Source organism: Equus asinus, chromosome 5 (assembly GCF_041296235.1).
Source record: "Equus asinus isolate D_3611 breed Donkey chromosome 5, EquAss-T2T_v2, whole genome shotgun sequence".
Classification (NCBI taxonomy): Eukaryota; Metazoa; Chordata; class Mammalia; order Perissodactyla; family Equidae; genus Equus; species Equus asinus.
In genome coordinates, this window is record NC_091794.1 from 14,590,397 (window position 1) to 14,618,000 (window position 27,604).

Sequence of the window (27,604 nt, forward strand, 5' to 3'; positions counted from 1 at the left end):
TATTTCTTTGAATAAGCTTTCTGCCCTTTTCTGTCTCTGTTCTCCTTCTGGGACCCCTATAATGTGAATATTGGTCTGCTTGATGGTGTCCCATAAATCCTTTAAGCTATCTTTTTCTTTTTGCTCCTCTGATTGGATGAATTTCACTACCCTGTCTTTGAGTTCACTGATCCTTTATTCTGCTTGATCTAGTCTGCTGTTTAGCCCCTCTACTGAATTTTTCAGCTCAGTTGTTGTATTCTTCAGCTCTGTGATTTCTATTTGGTACTTTCTTATGTTTTCTGTCTCTTTGTTGAAATTCTCTCTTTGTTCATGCATTCTTCTCCTGACCTTGGTAAGCAACTTTATGATTGCTATTTTGATCTATCAGATAAATCACTTATCTCAGTTTCATTAAGATCTATTTCTGGAGTTTTATCCAGTTCTTTTGTTTGGAATATACTCCTCTGTCTCTTCATTTTCCTTTATTCTCTGTGCTGGTTCCTGTGCATTAGATCAAAAAGCCACCTCTCCCAGCTTTGATGAAGTGATCTTGTGTAAGAGATGAAGCTAATCATTCCGCCCAGCCTGAGCTCTCAGTTGTCTCTCAAACCTTTGTGATTGTCCAAGCTGCCTTATTTGTTCTTAGTGTCTCCCAGTAATTGAGGGTATGCTAAGACCTGTCTGTGTCCCAAGGGGTAGGATCTTATTCAGCAGTTATATGCAGGTTGATTAGAAGCCAGTGCCCTCAGGTAGCAGCTTTTGATGTATGCAAATAGACTTCTTTCAGAGAAAGACTGGGAGATGGGCATTTCTGTCTGCTTCTGTACTGAGCTCTGGAGGGCAGCCAGTTGAAAAGTGTCTCTTTATTTGCTACATTCCAGTGGACCCTTGAATGCAAGCTCCACTGGCCACTAGAGCCAGATAATAATAAAAGGGTATGTCCTCTGGGTAGCAGTCACAAAAGCCAGGGTGCCAGACTTTTGCACAAGCTCCTTCTGGGGAGACACTATCTTTGCAAGCTTATTAAGAATTATTACTTTGCCTTCTCTAATCTTGTGGATCTTGTGAATGTAAGCCCCATTAGCTTTCAGAGCTATGTGTTTTGGGGGCCCATCTCTCAGATGGAAGTCTTAAAAGTTGGGGCACTAAATGCTGGGTCCAAACTTCTTCCTTCTCAGGGAAAAGCTGGGAGCTGTGAATTCCTTTCTGATTGTATGTCTCTGTTCCAGAGGGTGGGTTTTATGGTAAGAGTGTGTCTCAGCCTTTCCTACCCATTTCAATGTAGGTATTTTCTCATTAGCCTGATGCGCAGAAGTCATTCAGCTAGTTTCTGGATTTCTTTCAGAGGGAATTGATCCATGTGTAGCTGTAGATTCAGTGTATCCACGGGAGGAGTTGAGTTCAAGGGCCTCCTAAGTTGCCATCTCGGACCAGACCACAGACTGCTTTTCTTGATTTCTTCCAGCAATAAAATCATATCTGGTACAGCTTTGCACTCGAAGTTACCTTTTGCTTAAGTTTATGATTGAGTATAATCTGACTTTTTTTATGCCAGATAGATGAATTGAAGGGGATATGATGGAGATTACTCACAATTCCTTTAAATCTGTAACGTTGGTATTAATTTCTTACCTCCTTCTAGAATGCTATATTGCTTCTTATTACTATTTTGTCCAGGGGTTCCACTTGGCCACTTGGCCCTTCCTGCCATAATGATTCTCATTCTATAGGTTAGCGAGACAATATGAATGTTTGGCTAGATGCTAAGTATATTCATTCCAATTATACACTTACGGACTCAGGGAAATAAACAGAGAGTAGACCTACTGGACTTCTATGAGACAGACTGGGTCAGAAACTCCATATATCATCTAGAATCAAAGCTCCTAGTCTAACTTGAGGACCGTGATGACATTATAAACCTTTCATATCAGTATCATTTTAAATGCCATATCCCAAAGTCCTATAAAAGTCTGGGTATTCTCTTTTCCCAATGCACAGTAACTCTGGTAAAGTGACTAAAGGTCCACTTGAGAAAAGATCGAGGGACTATTTACCTATATACTTGTGGTATTGTTGCGGTCTTTTCTCAAGGACTCTGGTTCTGAGAATTGACTTAGATTGAGAGAAGGGGTGAGGGAGGGATCATGATTTTCCTTTGCAGTAGTTGATCTCATCCTTTTGCTCATCAGCTCTCTCTCCATTCTTGAATCCTTTTGATGCTAAAAAGACCAATTCCATGGCAGCCTCTACTGTCAACCATGTCTTGCAGAGGACACCTATCTTTGAGGTTCTCACGATTGCCTTGGTGAAGGGAAATGTTCTCTGGGCCTTCCCAAGAAACAACGTCATGTGGTTGGTTCTTCATTCTTATATAATAAATCTAGTTAAACATTCCAATTTTTATCATATTCATTTCATCTACTGTAGGTTATTCATCTGGTCAAGCTTCAAAGAACCATCCCAGAAGTGTAATAGTACCAGCTCCAAGTGTCCTTGACAGAATCATCCCTGAATCATCATGGATAAGACCACTGTGCCAATAAATTCTCCCCAATGTGGTCTTATGCTGCAAACTTCTGGTCCAATATCCTCAAGATCCATTCTCTTATATGTTCTACTAGCATTTGCTAGTATTAGGCAGCTCCTGAAATTCCTTCAGTAGATAAGTTGTAATCTCTTGGAGAAGGCTCTGTATTTCCACTCTAGCTGTGCTGAGACTTGAGCTGGGTAATTATTTTGGAAGCAATGAAAGGTGGCAGAGACTAACCTTCATTTTGTGATGCTTCCTCTTGTCATGTCTTTGCAGCATCTGAAGGTGATATGAGGCTATTATGCTCTAGCAGGGGAGAGGCGACTGCTTCTGCCAGGCCAGAGTATTCATGAGAATGTGGGGTTCCAAGATCCTGAGGTTTGTTCACCCAAGAGCTACCACTTCAGATCTCAGGGTCCTGATATTTTCCTATCAGAGCCTTGACATTGATATGGAAGTCCTGTCAATGCTATGCATTTAACATTCTTTGTGTAGCTTTAGCTGCATCCCTCTAAATTAGATATACTGTATACATTTTTATTCAATTCTGAATAATTTAAGTTGAATTTTTAATTTTAAGAATTATATATATTTTTCCATTTTCTATTCAGTTTCTTTTGGTGATTGACCTCGTCATGTTTGTAATTCCATCACTTATTAATTTCAACATTTCAGTAATGCTTATCTTACAGTCCATATTGCATAATTCTAATAACTGAAGTCTTATAAACATAAATCTGCTGTTATTTCTGCTGATTCTCTTTGTTTCCTTCTGTGTTTGTTGATCTTTGATAGTTACTTCATCCATTGGCTAGAAAACTCAATTTTGAACGGAATGGTATTCCGTACATAGTAATAAATGCTAACATTTATTAACTGCTTACCCCGTGCTAGTCCCAGGATTAAAGCTTTCTATATACCCTACGTAATCTTGAGAACCATCCCATGAGGTAGGCAGAGGAGAACCCAACTAGCATATCTGAGAACATATTATGTGTCAGTTATTTTGCCAGATGCATCCAGAATATGACATAGATGTTACTATACTATTTTGCAGATAAGAAAACTGGGACCTGAAAAGATCATTCAGCTAATAAATGGTGTAGACTAGTATTCTAAACCAAGCCATCTGACTCCAGAATCTACCCACTTTAAGATGAATGATATTTAAGAGATAGCCTAAAGGATGCATTGACTATCAATTCTTTTTCAAATCTCACTTTCTTTAAGTTTCATCAACAGAAATAATTACTCAGGAAGTTGTAGCTTAAGTCAGTATTGAAGGCTTTAAAAGAACTGTGGTACAAAAATATCGTTTTGGTATTTATTGAGTGTGGTGGATTAAAGATAGCCACACAAACGTTGATACTCCTACTGAGAAGAAGGGTCTATATTTTCTCCTCTTGAATCTAAGAAAAGAAATAAAAGCTATCCAAAATGAAAAGGAAGAAGCAAAATTATCTCTATTCATAGATGATATGATCTTACATAGAGAAAATCTTAGAGAAATCACAGAAAACAACTAGAGCTAATAAGTGAATTCAGCAAATCTTCAGGATACAAGATCACTATACAAAAATCAGTTGTATTTCTACACATTAGGAAGGAATAGTCCAAAAATTAAATTAAGAAAACAATTTCATTTACAATAACATAAAAAATACTTAAAATTAAAGTCAACCGAAAACTTGAATACTGAAAACTATAAAACATTCTTGAAAGAAATTAGGGAAGATCTAAATAAATGAAAAGACATCCTGTGCTCATTAATTGGAAAGGTTAATATTGTTAAGGTAGCAATACTACCCAATGTAATCTATAAATTCAATGTCCCTATGAAAATCTCAATGACACTCAGGAATAGACATGCTAATCCTAAAATTCATATGGAATTGCAAGGAACTCCAAAGAGTTACACCAAATTTGAAAAAGAAAAGCAAAGTTGATGGACTCACACTTCCTGATTTCAAAATTGCCCAGCAGCTGTGGAAAACAATTTGGTGGCTCCTCAAGATGTTAAACATAAAATTATCATATGATCCAACAATTTCACTCTTAGGTGCATGGAAAGCAGGTGTTCAAACAAATACTTGTACACAAATATTGATAGCAGCACTGTTCACAATAGCAAAAGGTAAAAACAATCCAAATGTCCATCAACTGATGAAATGGCAAATAAAATATAGTATATCCATACAATGGGCTATTATTCAGCCATAAGAAGGAATAAAGTATTGATATATGTACAAAGTAGATGAACCTTTTGCTACCGATATATGCTACAACCTGGATGAAAACATTATGTTGAGTGAAAGAAGCCAGAAACAAAATGCTACATACCGTATCAGTCTATTTACATGGAATATTCAGAATAGGTAAATTCGCTGAGACAGAAAGCAGACTACAGTCATGACCCGCATAATGACGTTTTGGTTAAGGACAGACCACATATGCGACAATAGTTTCATAAGGTTAATATCATATAGCCTAGGTTTGTAGTAGCCTATATCATCTCGGTTTGTGTAAGTACACTCTACGATGTTCACACAACAATGAAATCGCCTAACAATGTGTTTCACAGAATGTATGCTAGTCGTTATGCAATGCATGACTGTAGTACCATCCAGCAGCTGGGGAGAAGGGGGAATGGGGAGTGACTGATTCATTGGGACCAGGTTTACCTTTGGGGCAACGAAAATGTTGTGGAATTTGGTAGAGGAGATGATTGCCCAACATTGTGAATATGCTAAACAACACTGAATGGTACACAAAAATGTGAAATTTATCTCAATAATAAAAAAAGTTATCATACTGTCTCTTTTTTTCTTTAAGTAACTTTCTATCTGTGTACAAGTAATTTAGTTGTAAACCACCTCAAAATATTTTGGAAAATATTCAGGATATAAATCTAAAAAAATAAAAAAGGAATTTCAAGTGAATATAAAAGCATTTCTAGTAAGCTTCAAAAATACTCACCTTGATGGGACCCCTTTTTCCTTTTTAGTATTATACACCCAATTGAGCAACACTTTTCTAATAAAGCTAAGAATTTTTTTGCTTTCAGAATAATTCTTTATTGTTTCAGGACTCACATGTCTAAAAAAAAAACAGAAATCTTTAAACATGCTTTAAAATTTTTAGGATGAGTTTATTGCAGTATCGTCAGAAGGCAGGAAGCCTATTTTGTACGGTGATGACTGGGAATGAGACACACTCATGGGCATAGGTCCAAGTCACAAAATTATAGATATAAGTAGATACACAATTATGAAGTTAGATTGTGGGGCTCACTCATTAAACAGAGTACCAAAAATGGGAGATACGTGGTTTAAAATAGCAGAGAAATCAAGGTTCAAAAAGAGAAAGCATATTATAATTCAAATATTTGAGACGCAAATACCTTCGGGTTGTCATGTTGGATCTTCCATTATCTGGTATGGCAATGAACAAATTATCTCACTAATCTGTTTGCTCTGTGAAACAGAGGTAAAAATATCTATGCCAGCTTGGGATAATTAAATGAGACAGGATATATGAAGCATCCAACCCATCTCACACCTCCTCCCATCTCTTTTCTTTCACCTTCTGAGCAAGTAGTCAGGGAATTTATGGGAAAAATACAAGAGGTGAAGTAAAAGAGTTAAAATGCTTACTTGGAGAAGTCAGTGATACCGACCCTGATATCATTTTCCCCACATTAAACCCAGCAAATATGGGGTTAAAAGCAAAACACCCATTCCCTGCTTACTCTCTGGCTTCCTGGCTCAAGAATCCACTATTCTCCATGGAGACAGACACCATCAAGGACAAGCACCTGGACTATCTCCTCCCGCAAAGAGATACGGGCTGGTGGGAAAGCTGCTGACCAGCAAGGTCATGAGCTCCCTCCTCTCTGCAAGTGTCTCAAGGCCAAAGACAGGCTGGTGGGAAAGCTCCAACCAGCAAGGCCATACGCTCCCCCTCCCCTACCTAAAACCCCAAATAAAAACCCTTCCTTTTAGCTTTTCGGGGAGTTTGGGATTTCAGCATTAGCTGCCCTCTCTCCTTGCTCAGCGCTGTGCAAAAATAAAATTCCTACTTTCTTCCACCACACCTGGTGTCAGAGATTGGCTTGCTGTGCAACGGGTGAGCGAACTCACTTCAGGTTCGGTAACATCAGTGAGTCTAACACCTTAAAAGACACTTTGGTAGCACTTGTCCCAAGTTGTCTGCAGGTTTCTTCTGGCTTTTCTATTGAGACAGCTCAGATTTATGTGCTATGATTTGGTCTCACTTAGCCAATTCCCTTGGTTTTATAAGGAACTTACCTGCTGCTGACCAAATACTTTCACTGTCTTCATCAGAAGGAGGTTAGGGCTCCGTCCCTGGGTCTGAGACCCTATCTTAAAATATGGCTCAGAGGAAGGGCATTGGTAACTTAAGTTCAACTTCCTATTGATTATAACGTTCTCACTCTGAAATTTGGGAGATTTCTCTGCTAACAGGGATACTGATGTAATTGAAAAGAATGAAGTCATTCAATTCTCTGTGATTCAATATAATAATGTGGTAATTACACGGAAAATCATGAATGGGTATATGACTTGATTCATTCCTAATTGTAAAATATTTATTGAACACCTGTTATGCTTGCTAAATGCTCCCCAGCATTTAGGAGGCATAAACCATAAAAAAGCATAAACCATAAACCATAAAGAAATACCGGTCCCTGCTCTTAAGGATCCAGCAGACTAGTGGAGTAAGACATGCAAATAACCATTGCAGGAAAGTGTAGTAAGTGTTGCTGCAGAGATAATGAACAAGAGGGCATGCTGGACCGCAAAGGGGGCATTTAATATAGTCTTGGGGAATCAGGGAGTCTTCCTGAAGGAGTTAACATCTAAGCTAAGATCTGATCATTTCACAGGTTCCTATGAATCTTAAAATTCTTTGATATCAATGAGTTTGTGATATATTTACAGCTCAAATTACTAAGTAATTGAGGTTCCTGAATTCCTGTTTTATATCAAGATGGTCACTGTTTAGACCTGATTTAGGAAAACAGTATGGTGTCTTTAAATGGATAGTGAGGCTGCTTCGCTTTAAACCTGAGCTCTGTAATTTATTAGTCAGATGACCTTGGCTAAATTACTTAAGCTCTCTGTGCCTCATTTTCCTCATTTGCAAAATGAAGATGTTAATAGCACTTATAGGATTTTTATGACATTAAATTGGTAATACATGTAAAATGTTTAAAACTGTGCCCTGACACAGAAGTCAACAAATATAAGCTCTGTATTCAAAGTATTATTTCTTAGTCAATTACGTAGGCACTTAAGACAGATTCTGGTCCCCCTGTTTAAACTCCCCACTCTTTCTCTCCTTAGACTTACTTTCTCACCACAAGATAACCCAACACGTGGGGATACTGATAGGAAAGATCAGCAAGTGACAAAATCAACTCCAAGGCAGCCCAGCAAAGAAGCAAGTACTGAATGCAAGTGTAATTAATAGAAAGTTCTCTGGGCACTGGAACATCATCTCGCTAATCTTGATATTCCCAACAGTGCCTGGCATATAGCTTTGCACATATTAATATTCAATATTTACCTCTTACAAACATGGATAAAAATGTACTATATTCCAAAATTTGCCTTCATTGTCCACTATGAGTCCTTTCAACTCTTTAACCCCTTTTCCCACTGTCAGTCTCCTCTATGTGTCCATTTATTCTGGGTCCTCATAGGCATGTGTTGCTTCTGCCTTCGTGGAGGATTTAAAGAGGAAAAATCAAGGCAGTGGGCGACTTTCTCGATACTGCTTTTTTATATTAACCTCTCCTAGACAATGCAGTGATAGCATTTTCAGCATATCATTTATTCATTCATTTAAAAACTTACACAATACACTGTGCATCTATCCTCTTTAAAGCATCCATCATATTGTTTCTAATTAATCACATTTGCCCAACCTTCTCCCCCACACCCCCTAACACCACTAAAGTCCCCTAAGCACTTGAAGGGTCTGAAGCCAGAGGGTACACAGAGGCCCTTGTACCATGTATGGATATATTTAAACATTACTACTCCAGAAAATGAAATTTTAAATAAGATATTTTATCTTCCTACCTTGACAAATATAATATCATAATGCTTTGCATGACTAGGTTTGAAATGAAAACTCTTAAGAGTCTTTGAAAATCTGTACTGGAGCTACATGAGAACACGCTCCAGTGTCTGGTTGCTTCTCCTCCCACGCACGGTTTTATCCCTCACTGCACCACAAGCTAGTACACGCAAGTGAACACCAGGCCAGCATCCCTCTTAGGTTTTGGGATGTGCATACCAAAGGCCTAGTTTGCTTATGAGAGGATGGCCCAGGGGAAGAGGCCCAATAAGATCCTAGAAATGAGCTGAAGAGCACTAGAGCAGGGAATTTTGGTGTCTTTGGTACCAGGAGTGTGGTCTGGAACAAGAAGGTATGTCTGGGCTTTGGGTGGACATGGTTGTAACTGCATTGCTGTTTAACTCTTCCCTCCACCCAATCATGTATCCTTCATCCTTCCACAGGCAATGATCTGAGGGTACTCCCTAACACACTGACTTTGAGGAACTCACTGGTTGCTGTGGAGATGGGAATCTAAACAAATCAGTCCAAGTGGATGCTGAGTATTAAGAGAGGATGCGCATTGAGAAGCTGTGCCTGGAGGGATCAAGGGAGTCTTTGACCTTAGTGAGGCAGTCTAAAGGAAAGAGTGGTTTACCACAGCTCAGCTTTGGAAGGCAAAAGGAGGATGGGAAGAGCATCTCATGCAGAAGGAGCAGCTTGTTCTAATGCACAGAGGTGTGAACGAGCAGAGCAAGTTTGGGAAACTGAAAGTAGGTGATTTAGCCTGATGGTGGGGTTCAGAGCAGGCAGTGGCTCACACACATAGTACTTAATGATCCCAAATTACCAGACAAAAGTAAGAAAACTCACTTGTACAATTTCCTAAATACAGTGGCTTAGAAGGATAGAAGCTTTCTCTTGACAACATACTTACTCTCCCTTCTTCTCGCCAAAGCTTCCTGCTACACCTACCAGCACTTGGACCGCATTCTGGGATAGAGTCTCATTCCTGTATTGTCTCTGGTAGCTTGCCTAAACGAAATGTTGAGTGAAATCATTATATAGAAGGATTGACAATGAAAACTTATGATTCCCTTTATGGAAAAATAATCTATGAGAAAGAATTCAAAATCCCCAGATAATCTAGTATCTTTCTAAAAAGAATCTTTCTATGGAGTCCAGACATGAGATCAATGCAGAAGGTAGTTCTGAGCTTTCGGTGGAAACAAACTGGTTTTGCAGGAAACTAGGATCCTGCTAGATGTTTATTAGGTTTTCAAAAATAAGTAGAGTTCTGTGGCTAAATAAATGTCGGAAGTGCTGCAAGCTGCATCCCCATCTTAAAAGTTGATAAAGCATATTCAAATATTAAAGGCTCTGAGAAATCCTTCACTAAAGGATCTGGGTTAATATCTTTACATAATTCCATTTTCCCAAACATATTGACAACAGAGCTCTGTTGTCTCCAGTCTATTGTAAGCATTAAATGAACTGCTACCATTGTGCAGAATGCTGTCATTTGTTCATTCAGTCCACATATTGAGAGCCCACTCTGCCTCGGGCACTACGTTTGAAGCTGGGGAAACCACTGTCTGACACCGTCTGGCCTCAGTGTTCTGAACATTGTTGAGAATCATTGTACAGACCAACTTCCTAAAGTGTAATGTATGATATCACTAAAGATTCCTGGGTTCCACAGAAGACATTCTGTCTGCACAATCATTTACGGATATTAAAACATGGTTTTACTCTTGGGGGATACTAGAAAGGGATAGAACTAAATCTGAGGATGAGGATCAAAAGGCTATTTGACCATAATGAGAAGAATTCAATAGAGTAGCATTTTTCTCCTTAAACTTCACTAAAATACTTATAAAATAATGTGAGATTTAAATATTTTCAGTATCCTCAAAGATAAACACTGTAGTCTGTGGAAAAATAAGGAAGCTAAAAATACTATGGGAACTCATGAGAGTTTAGCAACACAAATGACAAAGCATTTAGATACTAGAAAAATGTTAATGTTTAAATGATTATTTACAACAAAATGTAAGAAGAATTCAGAGAATGGCTGATTCCCAAAAATAACTGCCATTATTATATATTTTACATATATATATTATTAATTAATCAATGTATATATTTTGAATAAAATTATTTAATTCTTTCAATAGCTTTATGAGGAAGGTATTCTAATCTGTATTTTACAGATAAAAAAGCTGAGGCTCAGAGAGTTAAGTAGTTTTCCCAAGATCACAGTGGAAACTCAGTTCTTTCTGAATTTAAAACCTGTCTCCCTTCCCCCTCGCTTTACGGTATGCTGCCTCTCCTGTGCCACCGGCTTCCCATGCTGTGTTTCCTCTTCTAACATACGATAGTGGAGAAGATACTGCCCCAGGCAACAAGGACTGGCTGAGATTTCAATAAAAACTCTCAAAGCTGAAAAAACTGTAATAGACTAATTAATACTATAGTCGGGAACAGTGAACATTAGAGTTGAGTTTGCAGGAAGCAAATCAACAACCTGAGATAAACATGAAAATATGTCTTGGATGAAGAGGAACTAAAAAGATATGAGGTAAGATGAAGATCGAGAGACCAGAGCAGAGAGATTCAGCCTGCTTTGAAAAATAGGATTTCCTGATTAAGACACAACACATAGCACAAAATCAACAAAGATATACCAGTAGAAAATAAACATTTAAGGCAAGAAATCAAAAAGGTACATGGGGCCAGCCCAGTGGCACAGTAGTTAAGTTCACATACTCCACGTTGGTGGCCTGGGGTGTGCGGGTTTTGATCCCAGGTGCCGATCTACGCACTACTTGTCAAACCATGCTGTGGCAGGCGTGCCACATATAAAATAGAGGAAGATGGGCACAGATGGTAGCTCAGGGCCAATCTTCCTTAGCAAAAAGAGGAGGATGGGTGGTGGATATTAAATCAGTGCTAACCTTCCTTGAAAAAAATGGTACATGGAATGTATATTGCAGAAAACATAGACTATCACAAGTGGGAAGAATCTAAGAGGCCATTCAGTTAGCATAAGTTTTCTATTTTACAGGTGGTTAGAATAAAGAATAAAAGGAATAAGTCCTGAGTCACACATGATATTAATAAGGAAAACAAGACTCTACATGGAGTCTGCTGCATTGATTCTGAAGGCTCTTGAATACTATATTCTCCTGCAGTAGATTAAAAATTTGCAAGTGACTCAAAGACAGTATCTCATAAAAGCTGCTGGTGGAACAAGCACCATATGAGCATGAGTTCATCCTTCACAGCACTGCCTCCATTGCTTCAAGACGTCATGTAGGTCCTTGGAAAAGCTGTCTTTGAGACTCAGCTTGTCTACTAGGACTACTGCTGAAGAGAGAACCATCCCCTATAGAGCTTCCCTTGCCAAGTTCGACGGAGCAAGCAAAGGCGTGGAATCCTATGGAATAGCTGAAAAAATGCATGGCAGCTCCGTACGCAATGAGGAAGGCCCAACACGAACATTTGGAGAAGCTGAGTCGCGGCAACTAGCCTAGATCCTGACCTGAATAGGTAACAGCAACTAGGTTATTAGCAATTTCCCCAAGAGTTCTGTATGCTGCGATGCTACAAAATTTCTCTAATTTTTACTCAAGATTCAAGATGAAAACATACTATCCTCTACTTGCAGTTATTAGCAGACTTGGTGGCATCCTTTCATGAAAAACTAGATGGACCCAGAGACGGGCAGTGTCATAGAACTGACTGAATAACATGTCTGAAGACTGCGCTCAGCTGTAATTCCTGCCACTGGGATCTGTGAGATTCCTGGTTCCTCATAATAAAACACTTGAGTTAATTTGAGTAGATTTCTTTTCCTTTTTTTTTTTTTTGCAGTCAAGCAGATTCCTAAGATAATGCCAAACTTCCCTTTGCCTTTGTAAACAATCTACTAAGCTATGCAGGTGAGCATAATCAAGATGTTTTCAGCAAGGGAGAAAGTTTTCAGTATAATTTTAAGCCAAAAAGTAATTTTAAAAGAATACAATAAAGGACTAACGATTTGTGCTGACAAGAGACGCCTGTTGGCCAGCTCCATTGCTTCAATGTTCAGGGTCTCATCGATTTCCTTGTTGCAGTCTGGACATTTCACCTTTTGATGTTCTGTCGTTTCTCCTTGGCTCAACTAAGTAAAACACAAATCAAAACCAAAAAGTAATACATGAATATTAACATATTGTTTAGCATAAACCTCAAGTAATTTGCATAGCAGTTTGGTTTGAAAAACTATAGAAAATCTGCTGGATGCAGAAAAATGTTCAGATGAGTTTCCTCATTGTTTACACAGTTATCTGGAAGGGAAAATAATTGCCAGTTTTGGGGGGAAGGAGTTGTATCATATCTTTACCTTTACATGGCATTAACAGTTTATAAAAGCTACCATATATTTGATCACATTTTAAACCAGTGGGTCTGCAAGTGTGGTGCCCCAGCCTCAGCATCACCTGGGAATTGTTAGAAATGCACATTCTCAGACCCCGTCACAGACCTACTGAATCAGAAACTGGGAGAAAAGACAGCAATCTGTGCTTTCATAAACCCCTTCCTTGATTCTGCTGCAGCTCAAGTTGACAACCACCACTTTAAACTACTCAGGAAGGAAGAACAGAAAATGAACATGGCATTAGGAGATGGGAATATGGATAACCCCATTGTACTGATGAGAAAAGCTGAAGCTTAGAGAAAATAAAAGTTTTGCTCAAGATCACAAAGCCATTTATTAAGGGACACAGCTAGGACATGAACCTAGATTTTCTGAGACCAAGGCCGGTGCTCTGTCTATAACACTAAAATATCCCTCTTGTTTGCATCGTAAAGAACAGAAAGCGGTTGTCTGGTCACCTGCCTTCTGAAACAGATCAAGTCCCAGGGTGGTGCTTCAACCCTGACTTTGCAATAGCATCAGTTGGGTAAATGGATTAAAAATACATATTCCTGGGACCCTCTTCAGATCCTTTGCATCAGATTCTCCTGGGTAGGGGCTGGGGGAATCAATCCACATTTTTAATAAGTTTTCCAGATGATTCTGATGCAGTCAGGTTAGCAAAAGGTCACAATCAGACATTGGAAGCTACTATAGAAAATCCTGGGATTTGACTTGGTGCTTGTCTCATCCTGAAATCCTGGCAGTATTCCTGCAGGCAGAGGGCTTGGTTCTGACCCTCCATCTGGAGCTTCAAGCACTGGTTAGTGGACGTGAAAGAGATTTTTAGGAATCCTATTTCATAGAAACCAATTCTTATGCCTACACTCCTGAAGTTGGCTCCTCGTATTGTATGATGCAGAAAAACATTGTAATGAAGACTGGACATCACCTAGGAGAGGGCAAAGCAGCAGCAGCACTGAGGAAATCCCAGAACAACTTCATGATTTCTCTTTACGGCACGCATGACTGATTATTGAGTTACGTACTCTTAAATAAGTAAGAAGTCTGACCACAGAGATTCTAGAGCAGATCTCAGAAGTAGGAAGTGACATCCCACTCACATCTAAACTCATAATACTGGTTTTGAATTCTACTTTATATAAAAAAAAATAATATTTACCATAAGCTAGGGCCTAGCAAGTGCTCAGTATATATGATAGCCTGAATGCTGAATAAATGCAGAACAAAGGCACCTGTCTACCTTCAATCTAGTAAAAAACTGCCTATTTTCTAAGGCTCTCTCTCCTCTTTTTATGATATTTTTCAAAGGCAGCTCCGTTCACTGTTCCTTCTTTTGAACTTACAACACAAATCTTCTACGTACTCACAGGGGTTGTCACTTCTACTTTGCCCCACAGTGATCACAAAATGCCCTGAAATCGCCTCCATACAGTTAGGGTAAATACGGAGTTACCAATACCACTTCTCTGTCAATTACAAGTATTAAAAATTGTGAGTTAATAATTGTAACGTTTATGCTTACTTAAGGGCAATCATATCCATTTCGAGGGAACAAACAGAAGATACTACCGGCTCACCGCATACGGGTTTTGAAGTACAATGGCTTTCTCGACCATGTTCCAATCCGCATCAGCAAGATCTTTGTCAAATTTGAGTGCAGAGGCTGCGGATCTGGTTACCTCTTGAAAGTGTTGGAATGTACAATAAAGTGATTTATATTTTGTTGATGTGACGTCACGGAGACCTTCGATACAAAGAGCGTATTTTACAAATGAGGCACACCATCATTTTGATATGATTATAAAGCTTCCTTTTGTTCTTATTGTCACTAAGTATTTTTTTTTAAGTTAAAGACAACATAAATTTTTTAATAATGGGAACACTAACAATGTCAAACTTTTCTACTTTCATACTTCTCACAAAAGCTGAGGTACATAATGATAACAATAGCAACAGTTAATATTGATGGAGTGCTTGCTGTGTGCTGAGAAAGCACATCTCAGCACTTGGCACCTAGTAAGTCTTTGGATCATCCTGACTAACTTTTGAGGTAAGTTCCTTTTCTAGTTCCATAGAGGAGACAGAGGAACAGACGTGTGATGATTAATTTTATGTGTTAACTTGATTGGGCCATGGAATGTCCGGATAGTTGGTCAAACATTATTCTGGGCGTGTCTGTGAAGGTGTTTCTGGATGAGACTAATATTTAAGTTGGTAGACACTGAGTCAATGAGATTGCTCTCGTCAGTGTGGGCAGGCCTCGTCCAATCCACAGAGGCCTGAACAGGACAAAAGGCTGAGCAAAAGAAAATTCGCTCTCTGTGCCTGACGATCTTCAAGCTGGGCGGGCGGCCCTCTCCTGCCTGTGGAGTCCGACTGGAACTCACTCTACTGGTTCTTCCCTGGTTCTCAGGCCTTCGGACTGCAGATCCTGGGACTTCTTAGCTTCCATAATCATGTGAGCCAATTCCTTATAATAAATCCCTTTATATATGCATATACACACATACAGAATATATGTATGTGCATATATATTTATAAGATATATAGGTAGGAGATATATATGTCAGATATATATATGTGTGTGTATACATATATCTCCTAAACATACGTCTCTTAGATGTACATACGTACCCATATGTAAGAAATACGTGCCTATATATAAGATCATATATATAAGTATATATGATATATCTCCAGACCTCATAAACGTTTGAAGGACTCTTACTCTCAGACACAAATTCTTTCTTTGAGCCCTAGAAACTGTTTTGGAAAGCAATAAGGTACCATAAACAAATGTTCACTGCTCTCAGTGCAAGTAAACAGATGCTCCACATAAGAATTTTAGGTTTATTTAGCAACTAAGTAGAACATGTGATATTCTTTGCAAAACTTTACCTCTTTAATCTGTTCTTCCCATTTTACTAGGTTAAGGCACAGACAATGAAAAAAGAAAAGGAAAGAAAAAGAAAAGGTTCTGTTGCAAATATGAGGAAGGAAAGGAGATTGGCTAGTGCGATATTATCCTTAAAAATAAAATTTCAGATTGATAAAAAATGCCATTAGAGTGAAAATTCTGGATGAGACAGAAAGGGTGATAGGGTAGTCAAGAATATAATGGATTCAAAGTATCAGGGCAATTTATTTATAGTTCTTTTCTAGCCCTGACCTAGCTGTGTGACCTTTGGCAAGAACTTTTAACTCTCTAGATCTCAATTTCTCAATTGTTAAAAAGTAGGGGATTGAAACATGCATATTGCACAATGCAATCGCCTCCTAAAACTGCTATTTCTGTTTCTACTCTCCTCATGCCCCTCAATCACTTATCCACAGAAGGAGAGTGATCTTTCTAAGGCCTTAATTGTATAATTACATGTACTTGCTTAACACCAACCAAAGAATTCCTTTTTCCCTCAGAAAAAAGTCTTAAAATTCAAGGCCCTTCATTATCTAACTCCTCCCTACCTCTCCCATTTGGCCTTCCTCCATTCTCTGCATTGTTCTAGAAGGTTCCAACACCTCTAATGCTCTTTCCTTGAATGCACTCAATTTCTAGCTTCCTTGGGAGTCTAGCATCTGCTGTGTTTTCTCCTTTATTTATATGTGGTTTGTTTACTTTGATGCACACGTGACTCTCCGATATTACCTTATCTGACTGGTTTACTCTTTCTCCTCTCTCCAGTGTAAACTCCATCAACTCAGAAATCTTGTCTGTCTTCATAAAGCATCTCTATCAGTTAGAATGGTGCCTGGCATATGAGAGCCTCGTGTTTTTTTTTTAAAGGCTCTTAATAAAAGTTTGTCAAAAGAATAAACTTATTATATTATTTTACTTAAACTAAACTAATATAAATAAGTAATCATTTAAAGTAAACAAGCTTATCGGCCCAAACCTTTCATATGCCTTTACATAAAGATCTAATTTTCTCTTCAATTAGACACAGTTGATTTGTATTTATGTGGCTTCTTTCTTCATTATTAGCAATTCTTTAGCATATTTAGAATATTTTTTTCTTCACTCAGAATAGTAATTAGTAGGGCTTACCTAATTTACTGACTGCTATCGGCAAAATCAATCTATTGACAATCAGGCTGACTAAGCATACTGCCACTGCATGAAATAATACCTAGAATTGTAAAAAAAATACAAAGTAAGCATTATGACAATTTCATATAATGTGTTCTATATTTACCAATGCAGATTAAGCTGGGGAGTGTTATGTCATTAGATGCTCACAGCAGGGGAGAATTTGGATGTCAGGCTTGATGAAAGTACTCTGGGGATGTTCTATCTTCCTGAGTATATTTCATTCATGCTTTTGGAACCAAAACAAAACTCCGGACACGCAGTTTGACAAGTAAACTGATACTTATAAAGACATTGGGAAAAATATACTTGACCTTAACTCCCTTGCTGCACTTCTTGAGCCCTAGGAATATGTCTGTAACTTATCATTTCTCATGCACTATCCACACCTCCATGTGTGTAGCCACACAGTTCTCTGCTCAGCATTACCAGCACCTCCGTTAAAATAAGTCCCCTCACCTGGGAAAGTAGAACAACTCGGAGGGCTTGATATGTGTGCTCCACCTCATACTTTGCCTCCCTGGCATCCTTTCATTGTCAGCGGGGAGGAGCAGTTAATGGCTTTGGTGCCACTTGATTTCTTTCTCTACTTATTTCTGAAGTTGATCTCCATAGACGAGTGGAGCAATATCTTTCCATTTGAGACTACATACTTCTGTTGATTTGTAGATTTCTAACTTCCAGAACTTGTGTTAAACCCATAGGCAGTCCTCTGTTCTTTGGCCACAGATGGAGGTGAGGGACAGAGGTGAAACCACACGGGAGGCTCTCAAGTTTGCACCTTAGGATCACCTAGGAAACTGAAGTATTGGTGCCCAGGATGCTCCCACTGAATATTCTGATTTAATTCTTCAAGGGTACAGCCCAAGCATTGGTAATTAGAAAAACAAATCAAAAGTATAATCTACATGCATTGAATGTGTTTGTGTACTATTTGATGAGTTTTGACGGTGCGTACACTCATAGATCCCTCAATCCCATCGTGATGTGGAACATTCTCGTATCTCCCCAAACTTGTGTAGTCGCCCTTCCCAATTAACCCGCTACCTGACAAGAGGCAGCTACTGTTCTGATTTCTATTCCTATAAATAAGAATTACCAATTCTAAAACTTTCATATAAATTGATTATGTTTTTCATTGAAGTTTTAATTTGCATTTCCCTAGAGTAATGATGTTGAGCATTTTCAACGTGCTTAGTGGTATACATCTTTCTTTTTGAAGCATATATTCAAATCTTTTGCCTATTAAAAATTGGGTTATTTTTCTCTTATTATAAAATTGTGGAAATTTTGAAAAATATATTCTGGATAGAAGTGCAATGTCAGATATATGCATTGTGGATGTTTTCTCCCAGATTGTGACTTATCTATCCATTTCTGTAAAACTATCTTTTGATGAGCAAACATTTTTAATATCAATGAAGTCCAATATTATTTTTTATGTTCTAAAAACCCTTTGTTTATCCCAAGGTCATGAAGGTATTCTCTCATGTTTTCTTCCAGAGGTTTTAGAGTTTTTGACTTTATATTCAAGTCTGTGATTCATCTGGAATCAGTTTTATGTATGCTGTGAGGTAAAAATACAGGTTTTATTTTCTTTTTTCTAAATAAATATTTAGTTGTTCAGCACAATTTGTCAAAAAGACTATCCTTTCCTCCACTGAACTGCTTTGGCATCTTTGTCAAGAATCAATTCTGAGTCCTGTCTGGACTCTTTATCATATTCCATTTACTTTTTTTTTTCTATTTTATCTTTTATTGAAGTTATGCTAGTTTACAACCTTGTGAAATTTCATTTGTACATTATTGTCAGTCACATTATAGGTGTACCACTTCACCCTTTGTGCCCACCCCCTATTATCTATCTATTTTTATGCCTATATCCTACCAACTTAATTACTGTATCTTTACAGTAAGTCCTGATGTCAGATAATATATATTTGAATATATATTCAACTTTGTTCTTCTTTTTCAAAATTGTTATGGCTATTCTAGGTCTTTTATATTTCTACATAAATTTTAGATTCAGCTTATCTATTTCTAAAACAAATCTTCTGGGAGTGGATTGTGTTGAATAAAGTGAAATCTTAATGATCTTGAGCCTTCCAATCCATGAACGTGGTATATCTCTCCATTTATTTAGGTTTTTAAAATTTCTCCCAACAATGTCTTGTAGTTTTCAGTGCACAAGTCCTGTGCATTGTGAAAAGGAGCCTCTGAGATGGCTCCCAAAGATATCTACCTCCCGATATTTAGGTCCACGTGCAATCACCTCCCCTTGGGTGTGGACTGAACTTATTGATTCACTTCTGATGAATACAGAATATGGTAGAAGTAATGGGAAATTACTTTCAAATTAGGTTATAAAAAGACTGTGGCTTCTGTCTTGAGTGCTTGTTTTTTCTCACTTTCTTGCTTGTTCTGAGAGAAGCCAGCTACTGTATTGTGAGCTGACCTATGGAGAGACCCAGGTGGCAAGGAACTGAGGGAGGCTTCTGGCCAAGAGCCAGCAATGAACTGAGGCCCTTAGTCCGACTGTCTGCTGGGAATGAATCCTGTCAACAACCATGCAAGTGAGCTTGGAAGCAGAATCTCCAGCCCATTTGATCCTTTCGACGCTGTATCCCCAGTTTATGCTTAAATGAAAGTTTAAGAGAGAAATTGAATCAGAAGCACCTAGCTAATCCGCATCCACATTTCTGACCCACAGAAATGGAGACAATAAATGTTTCTTGCTTAAAGCAACTAAAATTTGGGGGCAATTTGTTACATAGTCATAGATAACTAATACACACATATTTCATTATATTTATTCCTAAGTATGTTATGTTTTTGATACTGTGTTACGTTATTTCATTTTTCTAATTGTTTGTTGCTAGTATGGAAAAATACAATTGAGTTTTGTAACTGAACATGCATCTCATGATCTTGCTAAGTTCACTTATTAGTTCTACTAGTTATTTGGTGCATACCAATCCGTGTGCCTTCCTTCCACCCCACCCCCACACCCACTATTGCCCTGGGTAGGACAGTGAGTACAATATTATATAGAAGTGTAGAGAGCAGACATATTTGCCTTTTCCCCAAATTTAGGGGGAAAACACTTAGTGTTTTACCATTAAGTGTCACATAAGATTTAGGTTTTTTAATAAATACCCTCTATTAGATTAAGGTAGTCTCCTTCAAATTCAAGTTCACAGAAAGTTCTTCATTTTTTACTCGTGAATTGGTGTTAAATTTTGTCAAATGCTTTGTCTGCATCTGTTGAAATAATTGTATGAGTTTTCTCCTTTATTGTGGTAATGTAATGTACAATATTGATTTTTTAAAATTTTTTTCCAGTTTTATCGAGATGTAATTGACAGTGAACATTGTATTAGTTTAAGGTGTATAGCATAATGATTATACATATATAAATGATTACCATGATAAGTTAACATCCATCACCTCATATAGCTACAAATTTTTTTCTTGTGATGAGAACTTTTAAGACCCTGCTCTCTTAGAGACTTTCAAATATACAGTACAATATTATGAACTATAGTCACCATGCGGTATATGACATCCCCAGGACTTACTGTCTTGTAACTGGAAGTTTGTGCCTTTGACCACCTTCACCCATTTCCTTAACTCCTCAACTCCCACCCCTGGAGACCACTGATATGTTCTCTGTTTCTATGAGTTCAGGTTTTTTTAGATTGCATATATGGTTGTTTGCATATTAAACTATTATTTTTTGGACACAGCTTTTTGAATAAAATCTACTTGATAATAATGTATTATCCCTTTTATGTGCTTAAAATATATTGGGTAAATATTTTTTTTTCTGCTTTATCTCCCCAACTGCCACCCCTCCCCCCCCCCACCCCCCCGCCCCGGAAACAGTTGTATATCTTAGCTGCAGGTCCTTCTAGTTGTGGGATGTGGGACGCCGCCTCAACATGGCCTGACGAGTGGTGACACGTCTGCGCCCAGGATCCGAACCCTGGGCCGCTGCAGCGGAGTGCGCGAACTTAACCACTTGGCCACAGAGCCGGCCCCTTGGCTAAATATTTTTAAAGGATTTTTGCATCATGTTTAATCAGCAGTTTTTGTTTTTTGTTTTTTTGTAATATCTGTGTTGTTTTTTGGTATCAGAATGGGCTGCTCACATAAACTGTTCCATCTTTTTCTATTTTATGGAAGAGTTTGTGTAGAATTGGTATTATTTATTCCTTAAATGTTTGGTATTATTTGCCAGTCAAGCCATCTGGGCTTCTAGTTTTCTCTGAGAAAATTTTAATTTATATATCCAATTTCTTTAACCAACAGAGGGCTATTCAGATTTTCTATTTCCTCTTGTGTCAGTTTGGGTAAGTTGTGTTTTTTGAGGAGTTTAACTATTTTATCTCAGGTGTTGAATATTTTGACCTAAAGTTATATATAGTTTCTACTTATTATTCTTTTAATAACTGTATAATTTGTAGTCATGTTCACTTTTTCATTCCTGATAGTGGTAATTTGTTTCCTATCTTTTACTGTCTCTCTGTCTTTGTTTCCATCACTCATTCTTTTTTTAAGTTTAATATTTTGAGATAATTGTAGATTCACATAGAGTTTTAAGAAATAATACAGAGAGATCCTGTGTAACGTTTACCCAGTTGCCCCCAATGATAAAATTTTCCAAAGCTGTAGTAGAACATGACAACCTGGATAGTGACATTGACACAGTCAATTCCACATGTTGACTTCTACAGCCACATTCACTTCCCTCCTGCCCCCACCCCTCTTTACTACTGGCAATCATTAATCTGTTCTCCATTCCTATAATTTTCTCATATAAGAATGTTATATAATTGGAATCATATAGTATTTACTCTTTTGAGAGTAGCATTTTTTACCCAGCATAATTCTCTGGAGATTAATAAAGATTATTGCTTTTATCAATAGTTTGTTCCTTTTCATTGCTGAGTAAGCATTCCATGATACAGTTGTACAACCATGTATTTAAGCATTTACTTGTTAAAGGACATCTGAGTTGTTTCCAGTTTTTGGTTACTATAAATAAGGCTACCATGAAAATTCATGTATGAGTTTGTGTAGACATAATTTTTTATTTCTCTGGGACAAATCCCGAAGGGGGCAATTGCTGGACTGAATGGTAGTTGCATGCATAATTTTTTAAAGCAATTGCCAAATTCTTTCTCAGAGTGATCGCACCACTTTATATTACCACTAGCATTGTATGAGTGGTCCAGTTTCTCTGCATCCCTATCAGCATTTGGTGTCATCATTATATTTTATTTCAGCCCTCCTGATAGATGATATCTCTTTGTGGTCTTCATTTGCCTATCCCTCGTGCCTAATGATGTTGACCAGCTTTTCATGCTTACTTGCCATCTGTATATTCTCTTCAGTGAAACGTCTCTTCATGTATTCTGCTCACCGGAGTATTGTTTTCTTACTGTGTAATTTTGAGAGTTCTTTACATGCTCTAAATATGAAACTTTGTCAGATACGTGGTTTGCAAATATTATCTCCCAGATTGGAGTTTGTCTTTTCATCTTCTTAACAGGGTCTTTCTTAAAGCAAAAGTTTTTAATTTTGGTAAAGTATAATTTATGGGTTTTTTTTTCTTTTATGGCTCATGCTTTCAGTGTCAAATCTGAGAACTCTTTGCCCTATGCTAGGTCTCAAAGATTTTTATCCCAAGTTTTTAAAAAAACTTTTCTCATTTTACATTTTATATTTAATTCCATGATGCATTTTGAATTAATTTTTGTGAAAGATGTGAGACTTAGGTCAAGACTAAATGTTTTTTGGCCTATGAATGTCCAATTCTTCAGCACCATTTGTTAATAATACTATCCATCGTCTACTGAATTGCTTTTGTACTTTTATCAAAAATCAGTTGGGAATATTTGTGTGCATCTATTTCTGGGTTCTTTATCCTGCTCCATGTGTCTTTATCTCTGCCAATACTACACAGTCTCCATTACTATAACTGTGATAATGTCTTAAAATCAGGAATACTGATTCCTCCCGCTTTATTCTTCTTTTTCAAAATCATTTTTGTTATTTTAGTTCCTTTGCCTTTTTACTTTCTTGAACAATTATACATGGTATTGTATTTTTAATTTTCATTTCCTAATATCAATTGTTAGTATATAGAAACACATTTGATTTTTTTATACTTATCTTGTAACCTGAAACCTTGCTGAACTCAATTATTAGTTCTAGGATATTTTTTTCTACTTTTTGAGGATCCTTGAGATATTCTATATAGGTAATCATACTATCTGCAAATAGGGATAGTTTTATTTCCTCATTTTCAATATTAATGCATTTTTTTTCCCTTTTCTTGTCTTATGGGACATGCTAGAACTTCCATCATGATGTCCAACATAAGGAGTGAGAGCAGACCTTGCATTGTTCCCAATCTTAGGAAGAAAGCAGTCATTCACTATTAATTATAATGTTACCTGTAGATTTTTTGGTAGATGTTCTTTATCAACATTAGAAAGTTTCCTTCTATTTATATTTTTTGAGAGATTTTATCATGAATTAGTATTAAATTTTGTTAAATGCTTTTTCTGTATGAGTTAAATAATTCTATAAATGTCAATTAGATCCTGTTGGTTGATGGTGCTTTTCAGTTCTGCCACATCCTTGCTGATTTTCTATCTAGTTGTTCTATAACTTGTCGAAAAAATTGTAGGGAGAAGTGTTAAAGTCTCAACTATATAGTTTGTCTATCTCTCCTTTTAGATCTCAGGTTTTGTTGCACATATTTTCCCACTCTTGTTTGGAACACATTCACTTAGGATTACTTTTTTCCCTTCTTCTTCAGTGTCCGGTCTACTAGTAAGCTCATAAATGAAAATTTTCAGATATTATATTTTTCAATTCTACAATTTCTCTTTGGTTCTTTTTTTAGTTTCAATTTCTTCCCAGAAATACCCCATGTCTTCATTTTTTATGTCTAGTTTTTTCTTTAAGTTCTTGAATATATTTTTAATAGTGCTGCTATTTCCAATATCTGTGCCAGCTCTGGAGTTGTTTCCATTGAATAATTTTCTCTTACAATTATTGGTCACATTTTCCTGCTTCTTTGCATGTCCAGTAATATGTGATTTTAGGTTGAACATTATGGATTCTACATTGTTGAGAGTCTTGATTATGTTGCCTTCCTTTAAAAAGTTTTGAGTTTCATTGTGTCCATCAGTTAATTTACCGGCAGATCACATTATCCAGCCAAGACGTGGTTTTAGTTTTTCTTAGAGTGGGTCTAGAGTAAACTTTACTCTAGGGCATAGTCCTTATTTTTAAGTCTTGATCTTTCCTGGGTCACAGCTTTATTCATGTGGTGTTCATGAGGTTTACACTGTACTTGGTCAGGAATCCAGTATCTGTCAGCATTGTGTGGCCTTCAGCATGTCCATTCAGCATAGAGCTCCCTAATGGCTCTTTTCTTTCTTTTTTAAAATTTTATTTTTATTGAGGTCAGATTGCTTTATAACATTATACAAATTTCAGGTGTACGTCTTTACATTTTGACTTCCGTATAGACTGCATCATGTTCACTACCAAGTCTAGTTGCTATCCGTCACTGTACACTGGTGCCCCTTCACCCCTTTTGCCTAACAGCTCTTTTCTGCCAACCCTCCTCCAATTCTCTTCTTGTGCGGATTAGTATTGGACTAATGACCGAAGGGGATCCCCATGCAGATTTCTGGTGCTTCTCTTCACCATTCTTCCCTCTCTAGTACCCTAACCCACAGATTCAAGCTGTCTTAGCAGCCCCATCTCTATTTTTAACACTCAGTGAGACTACCATTCTGTTCTCTGTTTGGCCTCTGCTTCTCTGTGCCACAACTTGGAAAAAAGCCAGAGTGAACGTGAACTCCCCACATGTGTTTCCTTTCTCTTAAAGATCTAACCATGCAATGTCCTTGCCATATCTAAAATCAGTTGCTTCTCTTATTTTAATCGGTTTTATACTCGTTTACTATGGGAAGTAAATCTGATATCCATCATTCTTCATGGTCAGGGCCAGAATTCCATAGGCATTGGTATTTTTCTAAAAGTCCCTGAAGCAGTCTAAAGTGAATTCAAGTTTGAGGACCACTAAGTTAGTTAAATAATTTAATAGTAATAAGAGCTAACGTTTATATGGTAAGCATATAGTACAATATATCAGGCTTATTTAATCCTCATTACAATTCTATGGAGTAAATACCAATATTGTCCAATAATACAGATGGAAAACTGAGGCACTGTAACTTACTCGAGGTCATTTAACTTGTGAGTACTATAGGAGAGAGAGGAATTTTTTTACACGTGGAATTTATGTAAAGAAATCACAATGGAAGTGTGATGTCGATAGGAAATCTCTTACAGAGCTCCTTATAATTACCTTATCTTAAGAGGAGGTAGGGGGAGAGTCATGCCCATTATGTTCTGTTAGGCAGAGTTTGGAGTACTATCTTAGAGATAACTTTACTTGACAAAGAAAATGTTTTGGTTCCTAGCATTACTAAATGTGACCTCATAAACTTACAGAGGGCAATCGAGACGATCAGAAGTAGGTTTCTGCTTCTCTTGAGTGGGTATCAGGAATAAATAAAAATAAAAACATTTATCGAGTGCATACGCTGCATCAGGTAAGATTTTAAATGGTTTATAAGTTTTAATTCCTTTAACATTTATTATAAACCTATTTTTAGGAGTGTGATAAAGGGATTTAGGGATTCCTAAACTAGAATGGGGGAGAAGCAAGCTGCCAGCTCTTCCTTCTCTCTCCAATCTTGCATTGTAGCTAATCACTCCCACAGTCCAAGTGGAGCTGAGCTACCTCCCTACAAAAGCATATTTTAGTACACAGCAAATGTTTCTATAAAATATTCAAATTAAAAAACACATCTTTCTTTACTTGAGATTTTTCTCTCTCAGATCCAAGAAAATGGTCAGAGTAGGCAAACAGAAGGGCCATGTTTATATTAGGCATCCCTTTCATTTCACTCCAGGCCATTATGAACGCCCAGCGCCAGCTGAACCCATCACCAAGTCGAGACAAAAGAGGGCTCATGAATAGAAAGACCAGAAGTCTAAAAGACAAAACAAATTTAAAAAGTTATTCCTGTCCTAGAAATTTCCTTCCATTTCATTCTACTCTGTTCTAATCAATTCCCTATGGAATTGCCAACTCTGAGGTAAATGAGCCATCTTCCACACAACGTTGACGTGGCACCAAAGGAAGGCAGAAGGGCATTCCACCGGGAGACATGCCAAGAGGATGCCATTATTCTCTTTGTTTCTTTCTGTTAGGCAAGTAGTAGGGTAATTCCACATCACCCTTGAGTGGTGTTGCATCAGGCAGAAAAGACAAAGTTAGGGATATTTTGTAGATATATTCTACTTTGGATCCCATAAAGAAACAAAAGCAAATCTAACAAATAAGAAGAGAGAATAAGACGTCCTCCCTTTCTTTTTAGATTTCAATCATGTTGGATGTATCAAACATTGGTCAATTCATTTCTATTTCTTCTTTCAGTCACTATTCATTCCTGCATTTTACACTAATTGTATCTGATAATTTGGGACTCATTTCCACTTACCTGCCACTAGCTGTCTTGATGTCAACTTTCAGCTAATAATCCTAGATGGAAGTAGAATGTTAACAATTTAACTGATGGAGATTCAAGGATTGTGAGACTCCACTTACGGTAGGTTTTCCTCCTCTACGCCATTTCCTTTTCAGCTACAGGAGTAGACTCTTTCCTGCCTCTTAACATTGAAAAGGGACTACAAAAATTGTTTGAGCAAAAAAGACTTTTACAAAGAGGACTTCCTCACAATTTTTAAAAACCTATTTCCAACTATAATTTAATTACTAGGAAATTATTTGTTATGTAATATTAAGCAAATAAAGCAAGATAAAATTTTTATTTATGTTAGGTTTTTAAGTTCATGAAACCTCATAGGAAAAAAAAAAAAACTCTGAACGAAATATACCAAACGTTAACAGTGCTTGTCTCTAGGTAGTAAGATTACAAAAGAGTTTTTTTTGTCTTTCTAATTTTCAAAACTTTTGCAAAGTGCTTGCATTGCTTTGAAATGCAGTTAAAAACTGAATAAAATACTAAGTCCTAATTTGCTGATAACTCCTTGGAAAGTTCGAGTCAATTTTTTATTTTAAGGAATGAAACATTTCTATCATTTAAAAGATTATCTTCGGTCTTATTCAACATCCTATAAATAGAAAAATTCAAATGACGTTCCTACCTTAAGACAATAAGGGTGAGGTAGATATTTAATGAATAATATATATCAGAAAATGATATATATAAATATGTATGTGCAGGAATTAGAAGTCCAATGAAAGTAAACACCATAAGGAAGGCAGCAAATGACAGACAATTCCAGAATCTGTATTTTCAGAAAAAAATTTAAATAAAGTTAATTATAGTTAATTAATCTAACATATTTATTGCAAGCCTTATCTATGTGAGGC

At 37.2% G+C, this 27,604-nt stretch overlaps 1 protein-coding gene across 1 annotated transcript in view; it reads right to left on the reverse strand.

Moving 5' to 3' along the window:
* SLC9C1 (solute carrier family 9 member C1) overlaps positions 1-27,604 on the reverse strand; it is a 91,759-nt gene that overhangs the window by 32,426 nt on the left and 31,729 nt on the right. The window contains exons 9-15 of the mRNA XM_070508529.1: positions 27,376-27,519; positions 26,024-26,198; positions 17,071-17,152; positions 14,603-14,769; positions 12,639-12,764; positions 9,537-9,634; positions 5,492-5,611 (exon numbers count right to left, since the gene is read on the reverse strand). Of these exons, the coding sequence (XP_070364630.1) occupies positions 5,492-5,611; positions 9,537-9,634; positions 12,639-12,764; positions 14,603-14,769; positions 17,071-17,152; positions 26,024-26,198; positions 27,376-27,519 (912 nt within the window). The remainder of the gene's footprint in view (positions 1-5,491; positions 5,612-9,536; positions 9,635-12,638; positions 12,765-14,602; positions 14,770-17,070; positions 17,153-26,023; positions 26,199-27,375; positions 27,520-27,604) is intronic.